At 41.1% G+C, this 18,508-nt stretch overlaps 1 protein-coding gene across 2 annotated transcripts in view; it reads left to right on the top strand.

Moving 5' to 3' along the window:
* pdgfra (platelet-derived growth factor receptor, alpha polypeptide) overlaps positions 1–15,494 on the top strand; it is a 40,256-nt gene extending 24,762 nt beyond the window's left edge. For both annotated transcript variants that reach the window (XM_030727111.1, XM_030727109.1), the window contains exons 2-29: positions 1,487–1,562; positions 1,643–1,930; positions 2,118–2,387; positions 2,804–2,943; positions 3,817–3,976; positions 4,369–4,561; positions 4,831–4,946; positions 5,028–5,330; positions 5,412–5,678; positions 5,819–5,949; positions 6,053–6,221; positions 6,326–6,515; positions 6,633–6,748; positions 6,886–7,012; positions 7,118–7,314; positions 7,860–7,954; positions 8,337–8,469; positions 8,773–8,877; positions 9,461–9,571; positions 9,983–10,136; positions 10,715–10,875; positions 11,184–11,299; positions 11,809–11,931; positions 12,027–12,138; positions 12,220–12,319; positions 12,496–12,601; positions 13,304–13,536; positions 13,617–15,494. In XM_030727111.1, coding sequence (XP_030582971.1) covers positions 1,505–1,562; positions 1,643–1,930; positions 2,118–2,387; positions 2,804–2,943; positions 3,817–3,976; positions 4,369–4,561; positions 4,831–4,946; positions 5,028–5,330; positions 5,412–5,678; positions 5,819–5,949; positions 6,053–6,221; positions 6,326–6,515; positions 6,633–6,748; positions 6,886–7,012; positions 7,118–7,314; positions 7,860–7,954; positions 8,337–8,469; positions 8,773–8,877; positions 9,461–9,571; positions 9,983–10,136; positions 10,715–10,875; positions 11,184–11,299; positions 11,809–11,931; positions 12,027–12,138; positions 12,220–12,319; positions 12,496–12,601; positions 13,304–13,536; positions 13,617–13,764 — 4,422 coding nt within the window. In that variant the 5' untranslated portion in view covers positions 1,487–1,504 and the 3' untranslated portion in view covers positions 13,765–15,494. The remainder of the gene's footprint in view (positions 1–1,486; positions 1,563–1,642; positions 1,931–2,117; positions 2,388–2,803; positions 2,944–3,816; positions 3,977–4,368; positions 4,562–4,830; positions 4,947–5,027; positions 5,331–5,411; positions 5,679–5,818; positions 5,950–6,052; positions 6,222–6,325; positions 6,516–6,632; positions 6,749–6,885; positions 7,013–7,117; positions 7,315–7,859; positions 7,955–8,336; positions 8,470–8,772; positions 8,878–9,460; positions 9,572–9,982; positions 10,137–10,714; positions 10,876–11,183; positions 11,300–11,808; positions 11,932–12,026; positions 12,139–12,219; positions 12,320–12,495; positions 12,602–13,303; positions 13,537–13,616) is intronic.
* Positions 15,495–18,508: the final 3,014 nt, after the last annotated feature.

The raw sequence follows: 18,508 nt of genomic DNA, 5'->3' as shown, positions 1-18,508 counted from the left end.
ATGTCACCAACGGCTTTTACAGAGGAATACCGCTTGTGGTCAGAGTATTCATAAATATTCAAAACATTTTAACTGCATTCGACAGTATCTCAGATTCCGTGGAAAATTGTGACACAGTGAAAGTTGAGATAAGCCGATATCAGCTGTTGCTCAAATGTGTTCCAGCCCAGCGAGGATGCATTTGCTATCTGGCACATTTGTCGAGTCGCTTGGTGGGAGAGCAGTGGAAATAAAAGAGGACCGGGACGTGCACGAAGTCTTACTGCCGCTCCAGGCTCAGTTAGATTTACACTCAGTGGCTAGAGGATTCTTGCCAAGCCAATGCAAATAAAAAAAAATCCCTTCTTGAAATTGTTTGAGACAAGGCGAGTGCACAAACACCCCAAACGGATTAGGCATTTTGTCAACTGATTCCCACGCGAATATGTACTTTTGTGCGGACTGGGCGCCCTAATTATAGAGCTAAACAAACCCAGGTTACCCATGGATAATTTAGTTCTTTTCGACTGAGCCAGAGCGGACAGCCACAGGAAACGGCAAAGGGACCAGCAGCTGTATTGTCTGGGGCCACTGAAGTTACAGAATATGGAATCTAGACCTCCCAGTGACATGTAAACCTATTTTGAGATATAAAAAGAAAGAAAATTACTGAGGTCTCGATCTTTAGAAGAGTTTTCTGTAAGAGAGCCCCGATACAAAAAAACAAAAAAACAAAAACAAAAACAAAAAAACATAGCTACAGACCTGTTTGACAAAGTTAAACATAACACTGTCTTTGTAAAGACTTGTTAGGAATGGCCTAAATTTGAGAAGGTGTCAGGTTTGATTATCCAGATAATATGGTTTTAAAATGGGTTATATTTAGAATTGTAACAAAAAGGGGAGAAACTCAACAATGTGTAACTCATTTGTGCTTAAATTCCATGCAAAAACTCAAGACAAAAATGTGCGTTTATGAAGATAAGCTTTAGGAGAGCGGTTTGCAAGTGGAAGGCGATGAGGTTTGATGCATTTAAAAGGCGGACTGTGTCGCCCTCTGTCGACGGTTGGAGCTGTGGGCACCGGCGACAGGACACGAACTCCGCTTCTGTCCGTTCCTTCCTGTTCAGCGCACTGTGGATTCTTTAAACGCAGAGGAAATAACAATCTGGGGATCTTAACCCTCATCTTATTAAAATAATGATTGCAATCCTGCAATACATTTCAGATGTATACATCAGCAGCACTAAAACAATGCGTGAGACCAGAAATCATTCATGTTGCTGTTAAATTTAAAATCCCCACTGTACGTCTGGGATTATTATAGTAAGAACATGCTCAGTATAACTACTTAAAACCATGTTTAAGGGAACAATAAGTCAAAAATCCAGTGATCAATCTATTAAACATTAATGCTATAAAACGGGATAAATCACATAGGCTTGTCTCATCAGGAAAAGGCCAAAAAAGTGTTCCCTTTGTTCAGCAAATGACTTTGTCTTTATAGGTCAGAACATCCAGAGTCATGGATTGGGTGAAGACGTTTGTCGTCTTTGGTGGTACTTTGGTGGTTTTGGTTTCAGGTAAGTAAAACAGTCTGCAGGCATTTTTCTTTAGATAGTTTTCCAGCTGCTTTTCTGATGTTTACCAAACTGTCTCTTAGTTACCTCTGGACTGCCTCCACCAACCATCGTGTCCAACCAGGATGAGTTCGTCCTGCAGCCCAATTCCCTCTTCAACATAAGCTGCACCGGTAAAAGGAATGTCATTTGGGCTGAGCCACTGCCGAATAACGCCCTGGTTTTTCCGGGGTATTATACTTCAACGCTTTTCATAGATAACACAACTGTAGAAAACACCGGTTACTACACATGTGTGTATGAGAACCAGGACGGCAATCTGGATGGTGACCTGGAAAATAGTGAAACAAACATTTATATTTTTGTCCCAGGTGAATATGTTGGTTATATACTATGCTATATAACATTTGTTCATTCCACTGTCTTAAAGCACAAGAGTAAAATTGTTAATTCAGCTTTGCAGTCGTATGAAGAATATTGGGTTATATCTTCTTCCTAAGGTTAAATTTTATGAAACAGTTATGAAACAAAGTATAAAAATCCTCTTTTTGTACCTAGATTCACATGCTCCGTTTGTCCCTGAGCCATCAAACAACCTGGTTATCTCTGGGAGCATATTAGGAATCACCATCCCATGCCGTGTGTCTCACCCGGATTCCTATGTCATCCTGAAGAGAGTCCCCAGCGGAGAGGAAATGCATGCCTTATATAACAGCAAGGATGGGTTCTCCTACGTTAGCAACCTTTCATCTGGGCAGTATCAGTGTGAAACCACTGTGGACGACCAGATATTCAGAAGCCCTATTTATACTGTAATTTTAACTGATGGTAAGTCAAGACAAATGTAGCTGGAGTATAATACACCTTTTCTTTATGTAAAAAAAAGAATGATTAGATGCCATAGTGACAGAAAATGTTCAAGATCTTAAAAAAGAATAACTGAACAACTGGAAACACTCCTGTTTATGAAGAGAAGGCTGCAGGGTGATCTCACTGCATGACATTATGTCATTATTACAGAAGAGGGATGACTTCACATGCCTGTTTACACTCTGTGTGTGTGTGTGTGTGTGTGTGTGTGTGTGTGTGTGTGTGTGTGTGTGTGTGTGTGTGTGTGTGTGTGCGTGCGCGAAATATGGCAAGAACCACCATTCTGTGGTAAATCAAGTCATGGCAATCAAGTTGTCACGTGGGATGTGTGAGATTGTGGTGCTGATATCTGCTCTCTGCTGGTTTCTCTGTAGACTTTATAAAGGTGGATGATTTTGAGGTGGAGATACTAGCCAGTGAAGTGACAGTGCGAGCAGGCCAGCCTTTCAACATCACATGCATCGTTCCTGCTGGCTCGGACTTCCAGCAGCAGTGGCTTCATCTTAAAAAACAGGCAAGATGCAGTAATACCCCCCTCTGTGTTTTCCCATTTTAATTCAATTTAGTCTCCTCTACAGCGTCATCCACCCGTCCTCTTCATCATGCACTGTGTCCTTCTACCCAAAGTCATTTCCTACCCAGCAAGACTGAGCCTTAAATAAGAAAATAATGGTTTTGGACCCAAACCTAGCAGTGGCAAGTGGAATATAGTTCAGAGGACAGCCTTTAGTGGTCACAAATTATGCGTTAGGAAAGCAGCAACTGAAGGTTATGTCTTTATTGTGAGGATTTAAGCCAAACAGCTATCTGTGGCCGTTAACTCTATGCAGAAGTTAACATTTAGAACAAATGTCCTCAGGGAAAGAAGCAGTTTAAAAGAATGGAGAGAGGAAACATAGTAAATCTTTGACCTCGCTGACCTTGAGACATGTAGGACAGATGTTGTCTGCACATGACAGCCAGCTAAACATTTAATGCGCAGGCAATGTTAGTTTGAAAGCAGACTGAGAGACTGAGAGAGTTTCATTTGCAACTTATGTTTGCTTATATTCAGTACTTAATCTATGTTGCACGTTTTGCATGGGATTCCTTTAAACCCTTTTCCAGAGATGGTCAGGGTAGGACCACAGGACTTCTGCCTCCTGGTTTTGGTCTCAGCTGCAATTACAGGCTCTTTAAAAGGCTCTGTGATCCTGATTTATCTCCTGTGGCCTGGCAAGTGTTTTAACCATTAGCCTTCAGCATGATGACATACAGATTCTGATACACTGATGCTGTACCTGTAAAATGAAAAAACTCTGAGTTGCAATATTCAGATATCTTATTACAAACATATATATATTTTTTTTAACTCCAGTGAAGTCACACTGTTCTTTTGTTTCTATAGGCTATAGATGCAGTTCAGATCAAGCAGACTTTTCCTGACCGGGTCATCTACATCCTCAGTATCCCACAAGCCACCTCGCAGGATAGCGGCGCCTATGAGTGCTCTGTCACAGACAAAGGTGGTGAGGTCAGAGTCAAAAAGGTGGCTGTCACCGTCTTTGGTGAGTCTTCCCCCAGAAACATTTCCTAGACACTGAGCTTCCAGCACAGCTGTAATAATGCGAATAACTGCTTAAACTGCTGACTTAAAGTCACTTATATCATATATATTAATATTCTCATCATCAATCAGGTCAAATTAGTAGTTTCACATATGTGCACAAGGTGCTTTCAGGGGTGTGTGGAAGTCATTTTCTGCTATCCAACCATAAAGCTTCCCCCCTGCTTTCAACATCAGCTACTGTGTTTTATAGGATGGCTTCAACAGATGTGTGTCAGGCCTTCACTCTGCCTTCTTCCCAGTCCTTGCCTTACTCCACAGTCAGTTTTTCCCTCACTGAATCCTTATTTTAACCCATTTTAACCCACAGTCATCTGCTTTTTTCTTTCACAGAGGAGGATTCCTTTGTGGCTCTGGACCACAGTGGGATTTCATCGACACAGTTTGTCCACATATTTGAGGAGACAGAGTTTACAATCCTCATTGATGCATATCCAGCCCCCAAAGTGACATGGCTGAAAGATGGCAAAGACTTACGAGTGAACTACTACCTCTTCACCAGCACTAGCCACCAGGGAGGAAATCGGTGAGGAAAAATATGCTTTATCATTAGATTAATAGGACTGAAATTTCAGCATTGACGCCAGTTATTTGGTTTGAAGGTATCGTTTTAAGATTTTGTTTGTTTGTTTACCTCCCAAACTCACTTATTGACACTTTATATCTGGGCCAGCTAACTTCATGCTTCACCTATGCTATCAGTCTTCTCATCTAATTCTGCGCAATAAAATAAATTTCATAACATAACAACATTTCCTTTAAAATAATAGATATACAATCATTTTCACCCTCCAGGTATCAGAGCACTCTGAAATTCAGGCATCCTCTGGAAAAAGACAATGGAAATTATACCATAATTGCTCAAAGTGGCTCTCACACTGCTCACTTCTCCTTTATCCTGAAAGTGAAAGGTAAGAAAGACAAACTGACAGATCATAGATTATTTATGATCTATACAGTACTTATGACTTACTGTACATGGATTCTTCCAGCTGCCACTGCAGGGATGATCCCATCATCCTCAGCCCCTGTGCTGCTGCCAGAGCAAGACGAGATGGTGATCAGCCTCTACAGCCCTTTTACCTTGACATGTCGTGGACAGGCAAAACTGGCCTGGGAAACACCAATCAATGCACCCGAGCAAACGCAGGAGGACCCCAGCGGCTTGTTTGTCAGCACCATCACTGTGGACAATGCCACAGCAATGCACACTGGCTACTACTTGTGCTTTTATAGTAGAAATATCACTGAAGATGAGGAGGAGGATTATAGCAGAATCTACATTTATGTCCCAGGTAAGGAGCAAACTAAGATTGTGTGTTTTTATTATTTGACTCTATGCTTTGGTCTGAGAATCTTGTTTTACTCCTGCACAGATCCTGATGTCCCCTTTCTGCCGTCACTCACGCCTTATAGCAACCATATCCTGTCTGAATATGATGAGATGGAGATCCAGTGTCTTGTGTCTGATCCGAGTGCTAACGTGACTCTGATCAACACTGACACCCAGCAGCTTGTGCCTAGTAATTACGATAGTAAGAGGGGCGCTTTGGGGATATTCACTGCTGGAACCTATGTCTGTCGGGCCGTCATAAACGGACAGGAATACTACAGTGATCAATACATTGTCCATGGCTGGACAGGTATGTGTTCCTGTGTTTGTAAATATGTAAGATGATGATAAAAATTTGACATCCTACATGTTAATTCTAAGCTCTAAAATTCAACTTCTTTGGTCAAAATGTGCCTCGACACAAGCATTTTAACTTTTTTTGTGTCACAGGTAGCAGCGTGCTGCATGTCGAGCTGACAGCGGAAAGGGCCGCTCTGCTGGTGGGAGACACAATAACTGTCACCTGTGTGGCTCAGGGAGCTGAGATACTGGAAGACCATTGGAAGTACCCTGGCAAACTGGTGAATACACAAGTCATTTTGACTCAAACTTTATTTTATGGGTGTCTTGGTTTTAAAGTGGCTTGTAACTCAGGGTGTTTGATGTTCCTTTTTTGTTTGACAGGCAAATCGTGGTATCAAAACAGTGCACGAGAATAAGAGAACTCAGGAGATCCATTACACCCTGACCATCCCACAAGCCTCAACCAAAGACAGCGGCATCTACTCTTGCTCCATCACTGACATAATGAGTAACGAGAGCCAGACGAAACAGCTAGCTATTCAAATTTTTGGTATAAAATCTACTCTATCCATAATGAATATCATCTTCTTTTATGAAGCCTTTTATGACAATACATTACTGATGATTTTTTTGGACTCTCTTCTTGTACCACAGCGAGTCAGTTCTTGTCCATCAAGCCAGAGTTCAGAGAATATGAATCTGCAGGGCTGGATGAAGTCAGGGAGTTCAGGGCTGTTGTCAACTCCTTCCCGAGTGCTCGTGTCACTTGGTTCAAAGACGGCTACCCACTCAATGACGTGACCGCGGAGATCTCCACCAGCCTCCAACGGACCAGTGAAACCAGGTGAAACTCCATTAATGGCAGCATGCAGCTTGGCCTCTAATTAATTAGAGTTGCTGTGACTGTGAACTTCTGTGACTGCATGCTTACTGCAGCTTCTGGTTGTATTGCTCTGTGCAGCTATATGAGTGTTCTCACCCTGATCCGAGCCAAGGAGGAGGACAGCGGGAACTACACCATGCGGGTGGGAAATGGAAACCAAAGTCAAGATGTCAGCTTAATCCTTGAGGTCAAAGGTCAGCCGAACCAATTCTCCAAGCCTATCTTGCCATGAAAACTGCTGTGACAACCTTTTAGCTTCAGTTACAGTCTGTCTTTTTCTCATGTTTACGCTCACTAGTTTGCTTATCCGGTACGTCTGACTGTGTTACAGTGCCTGCAGTCATCGTTGATCTGATGGACGTCCACCATGGCTCAGCTCAAGGCCAGTCTGTGGTTTGCATTACCAGAGGGCAGCCCACTCCTGTGGTGGAGTGGTTTGTCTGCAAGAATATCAAACAGTGCGTCCAGTCTTCTTTGAGAAAACTTTCGTCCACTTCTAGACGTCTCTATATGCATACATGCAGTCACTACAAACTACTCTGTTTTCTTTTGCTACTGTCCAGTTGTGCTAATGACTCGTCTTCTTGGGTGCCCATCCCCGCCAACTCCACCGAGATTACGATGGACTCACACGTTGATGAAGACAGTAATCTGGAGAGCCAGGTCATGTTCGGTCATCTGGAAAGCACAATGGCAGTGCGCTGCCTGGCCAGGAACGAAATGGCCGTTGTCAGTAGGGAGGTCAAACTGGTGTCCAATGGTGAGAGCACACAAACATAGTTTTTTCATAGTTTTTTTTTTTTTTTCCCACCTTTGAGATGAAAGTTTACATTGTTTTCCCACCTGTTTCCTCTAAATTTTGTTTCACTTCTGACACTCAGGGTGTGATGAGCTTTGTAGAGACTGTTTAGGGCTAGGTTAGCTCTATCAGTGTTATAGCAGCTGTCAGCTGATGAGCTTTTAGTGACACAATTGATGGTGAGTCATGAGGAAGGGACTCTTATTATGACAGTGAATTTTGGGAAGCCAAGAATCATTAGGCCATTTGGTCCTTCCAAATGACCTTTACAACTCCACTTCCATCTCACTACAGCAGCGTCTCATCTCCACCCTATCCCCCACTTTCATTATGTTTTCTTAAATGACTTTTTGGCTTAACAAATTGTACACCCTATGGATTTTTATATTTCCCATGCAGTAAATAAAGCACATTTCATTGCAAGAATTTCAGTAGAGATGTTGCATCCATGTGATTAATGTGTTATCCATTTAACGTGTGTGACTGCTGGCTTTCCTCTTGAACAGGACCTCACCCTGAGCTGACTGTAGCTGCTGCTGTGCTGGTGCTCCTGGTCATTGTCATCATCTCACTCATTGTCTTGGTTGTTATCTGGAAACAGGTACTGCTGTGATCATTTGGCATTTTATCCCCACTTCTCACCCGCTCACCCCTTCACCCATTTCTCTTTTTCAGTATATATATCGGAGATATTACTGTGAGATATGAGCAGCTATGAATTTCAGGAATTCAGCTGGACACTGTTTGCTTTTCTGCTCTGCCCAGTTCAAAGTTGATCACCTGCAAGATATTTTGGATATTCCAGCAATTGATAATCTCCTAAACTTAGACAAATGTCTTTTGAGGCAATATATAAACCTGTATTTATGGGTGGATATGCAACGCAAAGACCAAAATACTATTATAACAAACGGGTACGGTCCTAATCAGAGACACTACAGCTAGGTTAATTAACCATCTTATATGCATTCTTTGTCTTCCAGAAACCACGATATGAAATCCGCTGGAGGGTCATAGAGTCTGTGAGCCCAGACGGTCATGAGTACATCTATGTGGATCCCATGCAGCTTCCCTATGACTCTAGATGGGAGTTTCCCCGTGACAGACTTGTGCTCGGTGAGCTGACTGTCGTTTTTTTGTGTGCTAAATCTGTAGTGGCTCTGTAGCCTCCCTGCAGGGATGTTCCAGCCAAGATGTCTTTGAAGCGAGGCTGTGATAAACTAATCCAGCCTGGACACTGAGGTTTTTCTGCCTGGGATTTGTTTTGAGTCAGTGATCAAGGGGACATTCAATCACTGGAATAAATCACTGATAAGAAAGCAGAAGCATACAAAGTGTATGGATGGGTTTGCATGCCTGGGTGGTTTCTTTTGTTTTTCTTTCTAGGTAATTGATCCCTTGTTGTCATGTGTTTCACAGGTCGTATCCTGGGCTCTGGAGCCTTTGGGAAGGTGGTAGAGGGCACCGCCTACGGACTCAGCTGCTCCCAACCCGTCATGAAGGTGGCAGTGAAAATGCTGAAACGTGAGTTCAACAGATTACAACTGCCATATCACAACTGCTACATATCAGTGATATTTTGCTGGTTAAGAACTGGTTAGGTGACAGCAATTATTATCACTACTGCACCACATTTGTAGTGTAAATCAGAGGTGAAGCATATGAAAACATCAGCAGTTGCAGCAGCATCAAGTCTTTATAGGAGTTTACAATTCAGTCTTACATGTAACTTACATGTTCTAAGCATCTATCCTGAAACACATTTAATGGTAGTAGTTTAACAAGGGGTTTTGAAAAAAAAATTAAGCTTGGAAAACACAGTAACAATGAGTTCAATCAGTGGCACAGAATATAATTAGGCCTGTTACACACAACACTGCTACATATTACTGGAAAAAACAGCTGACAGGTAATTTTGGGGTGTAGCAAAGTGAAAGAAGCAACGGAAAGGAAAAATACCTAAGAATTTTCACAAAGGTAAAGAAAAAAACAAGGCGGAACATTTAAATACAGAATTTAAATGGAAGAGGTAGCTTTGTGTGACTGAGTGGCTTATTGTTAGTTTGATTGAGTGCGTGATAGCCATGGTGTCTGTACCTTCTTTCAGCCACAGCACGCTCCAGTGAGAAACAGGCCCTGATGTCTGAACTCAAGATCATGACTCATCTTGGTCCCCATCTCAACATTGTTAACCTCTTGGGAGCATGCACCAAGTCAGGTGAATAACACACACAAACTGGAGATATAAAGACACATACGCACACACACACACCCACACTTTTTTTTTGGCAAACACGTGAGGTATAATGACAGTTTATCTTAACCACTCCTATGTAATCTAGTCACCACTTTATAAAGACACACAAACAATAACGCCCACATTTGCATGCGCACGCACACACACAAACACTCGTTCAGATTTGGGAATTGTAGACATTTACAGTCCTAACAGCCCAAAAAGATTGACAGCCTTTCTCAGCTCTTGGTGGGTGTGGTATTTTAATAGCCTTTTTATGGGAAAGTGGAGGCTTGCCCTCCTGACTGTGCTTTTAGCCTTTTACGAGCCTCTGATAAGATTAGCCTGCAGACTGACGCCAATGCACGACTTCATCTTCTGTGTTGTTCCCAGGCCCTATCTACATTATCACTGAGTACTGCTTCTATGGGGACCTGGTCAACTATCTGCACAAGAACAGAGAGAACTTCCTCAGCCTGAACCCCGAGAAGAATAAGAAAGAGTTGGATATCTTTGGAATCAACCCTGCGGACGAGACCAGCAGGAGGTACAACATGCAGAATATATCTGCACATATATCTCAAATAATGTATTTTCATCCACTGAACGTGTTGATATTTTTTTTTTCTGTGCATACACTTATCATGTTTGCAAAAAGACAAAAGTTTTTACAGTCCCAAACAGCCATTTACAATGCATGCACTCACATTATCTCTCTACCTCTAATCAGTAACTCTATCACCAGTTTCAACATGGTTGAGGAGGTTGTATGGCATCTTTGCCTAATTAGATTGCAGTCTGAAGTGGTCTCAGCTTTCAAACCTAATTTCGTTACTATGGAGGTACCTGTTAATTGTGTCCGCCCAAGTCCTCATGGTAGAATAGCAGCCCTCTGGTTCTCTTTGAGGCTCATCTGTGTTGATGGATGACTCACAGTGACCACACCTCAGAGTGACCATAACACAATTTAATCCTGGCTACCATTTTAGCCTCAACCACATCTTCCTCTAACCTCAGTCTGGGGGTGTGAGAGGATTTAATGACACATGCACATATACAGACTGATGTGCACATACATTGTACAGTGTCATCACTACAACATTCTTCTCTTTTCTTTGCTCCCAGTTATGTGATCCTGTCATTTGAAAGTAAAGGCGACTACATGGATATGAAGCAGGCTGACAACACTCAATATGTGCCCATGCTGGAGATGAGCAATGCCTCCAAGTACTCAGACATCCAGCAGTCCAACTATGACCATCCACCCTCGCAGAAAGGCTCGAGTGGTACGCACCGTCTTCCTGTCCTGCTTTTAGCTCTGTCCATAGAGTTTTTGATGTGTACTTGTTTGCCCTTGGTGCTATGTTTGAGTCAGTGTTTTAGCTAAGGGGTACACCCTTGTCAGAATTTTAGGACTGGTAAAACCCTGTAATTACATGGAGAGGATAATTGTAGCACATGCATAATAATGCCCCGTTTCTCCCTGCCATTAGTAAAAGCCAGGTTTGAGCAGGCAGTGCTATATTTGCAATGCATGTTGAACATATAGTCACAGAATGCTTCAGGCTGCATTTGTGTGTGTTTTCTAAACCAGAAAGTGAGATGGAAACCCTGCTGTCAGATGACATAAATGAAGGCCTCACCACCACTGACCTGCTCAGCTTTACCTACCAGGTGGCCAAAGGCATGGAGTTTCTTGCCTCCAAAAATGTAAGTTTAAAAAGAAAATCTTATTCTCCTTCACCCACAGGTCTACAACCTTACATTACTCTGCTTCCCTCTGCACTAATCGCAGGTTGTGCATTTTGTGCTGTGACCTATATGATGACAGCTATACCGGCCAAAGGGGGGGGCTAAGGAAATCAGTGGTTGTGTGATAAGCAGTCCTGTGAAGGCTGCTGAGCCCACTCAGGAGGGAGACCAGGGACTGAATATAGTAGCAGCACAGCCAGAGCTAGAATTACCAAACAGGGACACACTGCAGCCAGAAGCTTTTCGTTTAGCTTCATAGTTATTATCCCTAAATATCCAGTGGTCACAGACATCCCTCCAACTGGCATGTTTACATAAAGGAATATGAAACTGCATTAAAAATGAACTTGAGAGAGTGGCTATGGGAGCAGAGTGTACTGGTTTGAAAGCAGCTGGAAGAGAGAAATGAGAACAGCTATATCGTGCACTGAGGTGCTAATCAGCTTTCCTTACTTTCCTTTTGATAGTGTGTGCATCGGGACCTCGCAGCCAGGAATGTCCTTCTCTCTCAGGGCAAGATTGTGAAGATCTGTGACTTTGGACTGGCCAGAGACATCATGCATGACAACAACTATGTGTCCAAAGGGAGTGTAAGTATTTCTTCATAAATCAGTATATAACTGATAAATTATACTGTTGTTTAAAAATAACAACGTAGCTAAAGATTTCCTCTGCCATAACACAGACTTTTCTGCCAGTGAAGTGGATGGCACCAGAGAGTATTTTTGACAACTTGTACACCACTCTGAGTGATGTTTGGTCTTATGGTATCCTCCTCTGGGAGATATTCTCCCTAGGTGAGCCCCTGCAAACTTATGTTAAAGAAAAACCCATTCAAATGGTGGTCAAGAAACTCACATGAATGTGTTTGTGTGAAGGTGGCACCCCGTACCCAGGGATGGTGGTGGACTCGAGCTTCTACAACAAGATCAAGAGTGGATACAGGATGTCAAAACCAGAGCATGCACCTCATGATGTGTATGTGATTGCTTGCATGATGGTCATACATTTGTTTTGTTGGGGTTTAAACTAAGAACAGTTTGTTTCTGAGCTGTGATATACAGTGCCTGGAATGTGTCGTGATAAAATTACAAAGTGCAAGACAGGCTGTATGTTCTCTATAGTAACATCACATCATGTTTTTGCTTTTTCAGATATGAGATGATGATGAAGTGCTGGAACAGTGAGCCAGAGAAGAGGCCATCTTTCCTGGGTCTGAGTGAAACAGTAGCTTCTTTGCTACCCTGCAGCTATAAGAGGGTGAGTTTCCTTGTGACCTCTCACATCCTCAGACCTCTGTGGAATCTTAACACCTGCTTTGTAGATTTACCGCCGCTTGTTCTTGACCTCATGGTTGAACTTGGGCATTCTGTTACCCTCTTATTTTTATTTTATGGCTGTTTATTGGCTTTTTTAGGTGTCATTTACCAAGCAAAGTACATGTTTAAATTTTTTTAAAATACACTCCTAAAGGAGCAGGCTGGGTCTTACCACTCCCTCTGCATTTGGAGCCTACAGGAAGGCTCTCACATTCTTTAAAAAAAAAGAAAAACAAGTGATTAGAGTGCACATGGAGCAGCTGGATGTCAGAGTGGCTGTCCTAATGACACAGCCTAAGTTCTTGCCTTCACCACCCAGTCTTAATGACCCCAACTACACATGGTACATCAGACCAGCTTCACCTCTGCCTTCCCCACAGTGTAAACGGCTGGTGGCAGAGCACAAACCAGCTCTTGTTTTAGCACCTCAGGCTAGAATGGGATGTGTAATTTTCAGTTTAAATCACTTCCAACTTCCAGCTGGCAAAGGAGCTAGTGATTGCACACAACATACCACAGTCCTCCAATCCCGTGGCTCTGTAGAGCTATGGTTATTCGCTGCTATTTACTACAGCATGAAACTGTGATATCTTTTATTTCCAGTACTTCATCCAATTCTAATGTGTCCATGTTTTTGGTGCAGCAATATGAAAGAGTAAACCATGATTTCCTGAAGAGCGACCACCCCGCTGTTACTCGGGTGTGCATGGAAAATGAGGACTACATTGGCATTAGCTACAAGAACCAGGGAAAGCTGAAGGACAGGGAAAGCGGCTTCGATGAGCAGCGGTTGAGCTCCGACAGTGGTTACATCATTCCTCTTCCTGACCTGGACCCTGTATCTGACGATGAATATGGAAAGAGGAACAGACACAGGTAAATGTCATTGACTTTTACTACAGTTTACAGCATTGCACCATAGATGGTATTAACTTTTTTAATTATGTCCCCTGCAGCTCTCAAACATCCGAAGAGAGTGCCATTGAGACAGGCTCCAGCAGCTCCACCTTTGCTAAGCGTGAGGGTGAGACCCTGGAGGACATCACGCTGCTGGACGAGATGTGTCTGGACTGTAGTGACCTGGTGGAAGACAGCTTTCTGTGACAATTGCCCAGCCTGTATAGCACGGGCAGAAACGAAAAGGGGTGTGAGAACACGGGAATCTAGAGAAAGACCTGTAAATCAACCAAAGACTTTTCTGTCAACCCTCTAGCCCCCGCCATCCCTCCTTTCAATCGCCCCATCAGAGAGAGGACAGAAGAAAACCACTTGAACATCTGGATGAGTCTGTGCTGGCTTATAGTACACCCATCACTAACCTCCTCGGACAGTGCCCCTCGTCTGGGCTGCAGAAGAGGGTGAGCAGAACATGACTTAAAGAAAGGACTGAACCCCCCCCCCCCACAGAGCCTGTGTGTTGGAGACATCTAGATAAACCAAGTTTGTCTTTCTAATTTGCAGAGCTTTATTCTATCGGGCATTCTTTTAACAGAAATATAAGCAACAAGGGACAAATTAAACCTGTTGGTCAGCAACTCTAATTGAACACCGCGGGACGTCATTCATATGGTATCTGTTAAACCACTAGAGTGCACTATTCAAACTAAATTCCAATACTAGCAACAGCATTGGCAGGTAAACACATGCTCGCCTGCTGCAAGAGAAGCACCTGATGCTGGCGCAATCAGTCGCAATACTTGGATTTTAAAGCACAAAATTTGGACTATGTGCGTTTTTTGTTTGTAACCATTTAATGTATTCAGTGGTTAAGTGCATACATTAATTCAAATTTATTTTTTTACTTTATAAATATATAAACCTGTTTTGTTTGTGAATACTGAGTAGATTTTGACCACAGCTGTTTGTATGGTTCGAAGAAACGAGCTTCTGAGTTGCTTCTTTGCGTTGTGCCCCCCCCCCGGATCCCCTACCCCCCTTTTTGCAGAAATTAAAAAGCAGAAACTTGTTCTCAGATAAAGTCCTCAGTCATATCTGCCATATAGGCTTTATCTAATGAAGTGTGATTGTAATGTAAATAGCTTCAGAGTTGTTATATAAGAGAGAATTATTGGGATAGCACTCAAATATTTTATAAAGACATATTAAGCTTGTCAACCCTCATTCACCGTGGTGAAGACAATGATTCTGTCAAATCCATTATGAAAAAAGGAAATAATTCTCCCTTCTTCAGTGAGAAACACATTAAAACATCACAGTAGACAGACGAACATATTATTTTTTCCACTTTTAGTCGATTAAAAAACTACAAATTTGAGAATCATAAAATAATAGGGAGCAAAAGGCATTCAGCATGTCAGTAAACATGGCAGTATGGTCAGTAAAAAGTCTAGCAGTGCTCTACCAGAAGGTTGCATCCTCTAGCTTCATATTTTATCTGTTGTCCTGATGTCGGTTAGCAGGTTCTAGTTATACGAAAAAAGTAGATAAACTAGAGATTCATGTTTCTATGATGTCATACATCAATTATCTGTAGATCCTTTATAATCCTCAGTATCTTCCTGCTGCTGAACCAGCTGTGCCACTGCCTCCTTCTTTTTGACTGTGACATAAACTACATACAGTTGTTGCACTTTCCTCTTTTATTTTTTTAATGTTGCTCGCAAATTAGCTCTCGTCTAGCTTTGGTCTTAGGTGGCTGTATGGATGTGAATGTTTGTGCTGCAGGTGAGAGATGTGTTGTTGACAGTACCGTATCTGTAAGTAAAGGTAATCACACCCAGTATAATGATTCAATACTGTGCTTCGTTATTTTACATCATGTACATTCAGATGATTTATATTTCAATAAATGATTTATAATGTAGAAAAATGAAGTTTTTTTTGCTCCGTTTGATTTTTTTAAGCATTTCACGCCCAAACAGAAATAACAATAGTAAGAGAAAATTATTTCTGAGGTGTTTTTCAATATGGAATAGAGATAAATAAAGTGATTAAAAACACTGTGGGTAACACTCTAAATGTATGAAACAATATAAATCAAATAAGAAACAAAAATGCAAAAAACTGCTTAAATGAGCAACACCATACACACAAATACACACCAAAGACCAATAATGGAAGAAATACCCAGATCCTGTTCTTGAAACACTGTACACAAATATTTAAAAGCAAAAGTATTAAAGTATGCATGGAAATACACTTACACTACGCTTTAAAGGTAACTTTAGATATCAATTAATGTGAAATAACTGGATGGCGTTGAACTACAAAGTAGCATAAAGTGGAAATACTTGTGTCAAGTACAAGCATTCCAAAATTGTATTTCAGTGTAGTATGTAAGCAAATGTACTCAGTTATATCACTCTAAATTACTCATATTTTATGTGCCAAAAATGGTACTAAAATAGTACTAAGAAGTTAACTAAAAAACATGTACACTGGTACAAAATATCACTAAGCATATGAAGTAAATAGTGTGAGCTGTATTAACACTGCAATCTGAGAGACTGCCACGAGGGGGGGGCAAAAATCTCCTCATGGGATGGATGGGCATAAATAGCATGAAGTTTAAGGTCATACATGATGCTGTTCTGGTTTATCTTTGCCTGTGCTTTGTTGTCTGTTAGCTGTGTTAAAAGATTAAAAAAACAAACAAACAAACAAAAATGCATGTGAAGAAACTAAAAGTGAATATTAACTGTCATTGCCTCACATCTCCACAAGAGGGAGGTAGTATCAAGATAATGTCTGCCTTCAGGAGGGCAGAAAAGGTCAAATAAAGATGGCGACATAATGCAGAGGTATAAACCCAAGCATGCAGCCATGGGTAGATTTCTAAAGTCCACTTTTGTCCTCCTTACATTTAACTCTAGGAGCTGTGAAGATGAAGTGTTGTGCAGTGTGAGGAAGGTGCAGCTGTGCGGGAATCACTCCACAGCCAAGTGCACCTGCAGACCATTAGAAATAGATCCATGAGTCTAACTTTTCCAGCGCTGGAAGCTAAAGTTGTTTTCTGCCATAAAGCAACAAATTAAGTATAAATTACACAATCTTGAATTCCCAACTATTTGTCATTTGGGAATTTTTTTTAAACCACTGGTTCAAATATTTTTATGTCTTTAACAATATCTGTACATTTACACACCATCAAGAGTAACTTTTTGCTAACAGCAAAATAAATAAACAAATAAATAAATACATTTTTGCTTGACTTACTTACTTGGGGCTTGTTTTTCCGGTTTTATTTTGTGTCGTCTGTTTGCTCAAACTGTTGAACCCTGAAGGCAGACCTGTACTTGTACACAATAGGGTCAATATCTGCTCAAAACCACAGCTGCAAAAGGGTTTATTCTGAAGAGTCTTGTTTTGATACTCAGTAAAACTGTGCTCTGGTAAACATGTCTGCGTATAAAAACACTCTATATGCCCACTGTCTTGAAAATGAACCACGATTACATTCAACGTTTTTCTTTTTTTTTTTTTAATTTGCATTTGCACCAAAAGATGTAAAAAAAAATGAAAATAACATTTTACTTTGAGAGTCTGTCAAAGAAAAACCTGAGTTTTACTTTGTCAGCAGGTACTTGTAAACAAAGCCCACATTATTTCTAAGAAATTCAAGATAATACTCTCAAAGTTTTATTTTTTATTTGCATTGGGCACTTTGATGGAGTGGTGGAAAGATACTACCCACCCCCACAGATGATAACAAATGCTCCATTCAGAGAATTTTGCGTGACCTGAGCCATGCATGCAAAACATTGTGGTGAATATTCTGCAACGAAATAACGAAGGAATGGCTGCGTGTATGAAAATTTATTTGAGCGAAATTTATCTAATCAAAATTGATGCCAGTGTTTGCATTCATGAATTCAAAGGCCCGTTTGAGTAAAAAGAAAAAAAAAATGCATCTCTAACCAATAGGAGATTATGTACTCCAATGGCAGAATTGCATAGTGGAAACAAGACTAATCCAAGCAAGCAACACTTTTTCATTAAGTTCATATAACCCAGTTAACTGGGCCTTAGTAGTTTTATTTGTTAAACTTAGGATTGTTACAAAAAAAAACCATGAAGTAAGATATATTCAGATATAAGTTGAATTTTAGCGTGCAAGCACAGAACTTCAGATTTTCTAGATAGCAGGAGAGCTGAGACTGATGGGAATTCTAGCTGCAATCTTGCTCTAATTTCCTAAACCACTTAGTGTGCAGAGTATCTTATTGTGACTTGTGTTACACTGAACTAAATACATCATATTGTAAATTCACAATGCTAATTATACTCACCTTAAAACCACAACCAAATGCTGAAACTGAAAGAAACCGAGGACACTCCATGCCCAGTGTGTTAAGATTTGTTACACACAGTGTAGTTCTAAAGCATGTTTTATCATCTGTATTTTATATGAGATAATTTACAGGGAGGACCTCGAGCTGCATTAAAGAAAACTTGACGTGGGAAAATGTTAACTAAGGTGATCAATCAAGTAAGACCATCTTGCATAAACTGTTTTAAAATCTTGTTTTTGCAACCACAGGAGAGTCGTCGCCAGGCCAAAGCCACAAATCAATAATCATATGACTATTACATTACACTATTTCACAATATCCAGTGCATATTTAAAAAGTATTTAAGTATAAAAAACATGTCCTAAAAAGTCACTTTTACTGAATAGGGATGGTATTTATTTACAAAGAAAAGTACTGGACGAATTGAAACTTTAGAATTTTAAAAAGCTTACCACAGTTATTTGTGTGTGTGTGTGTGTGTGTGTGTGTGTGTGTGTGTGTGTGTGTGTGTGTGTGTGTGTGTGTGTGTGTGTGTGTGTGTGTGTGTGTGTGTGTGTGTGTGTGTAGCAAAAGTCATGCCAGGCTATCTAAAAGTA

The sequence above is a fragment of the Archocentrus centrarchus genome, chromosome 4 (assembly GCF_007364275.1).
Source record: "Archocentrus centrarchus isolate MPI-CPG fArcCen1 chromosome 4, fArcCen1, whole genome shotgun sequence".
Classification (NCBI taxonomy): Eukaryota; Metazoa; Chordata; class Actinopteri; order Cichliformes; family Cichlidae; genus Archocentrus; species Archocentrus centrarchus.
Note: the sequence above shows the minus strand (reverse complement) of the source record. Positions and strands in the feature narration are given on the sequence as shown.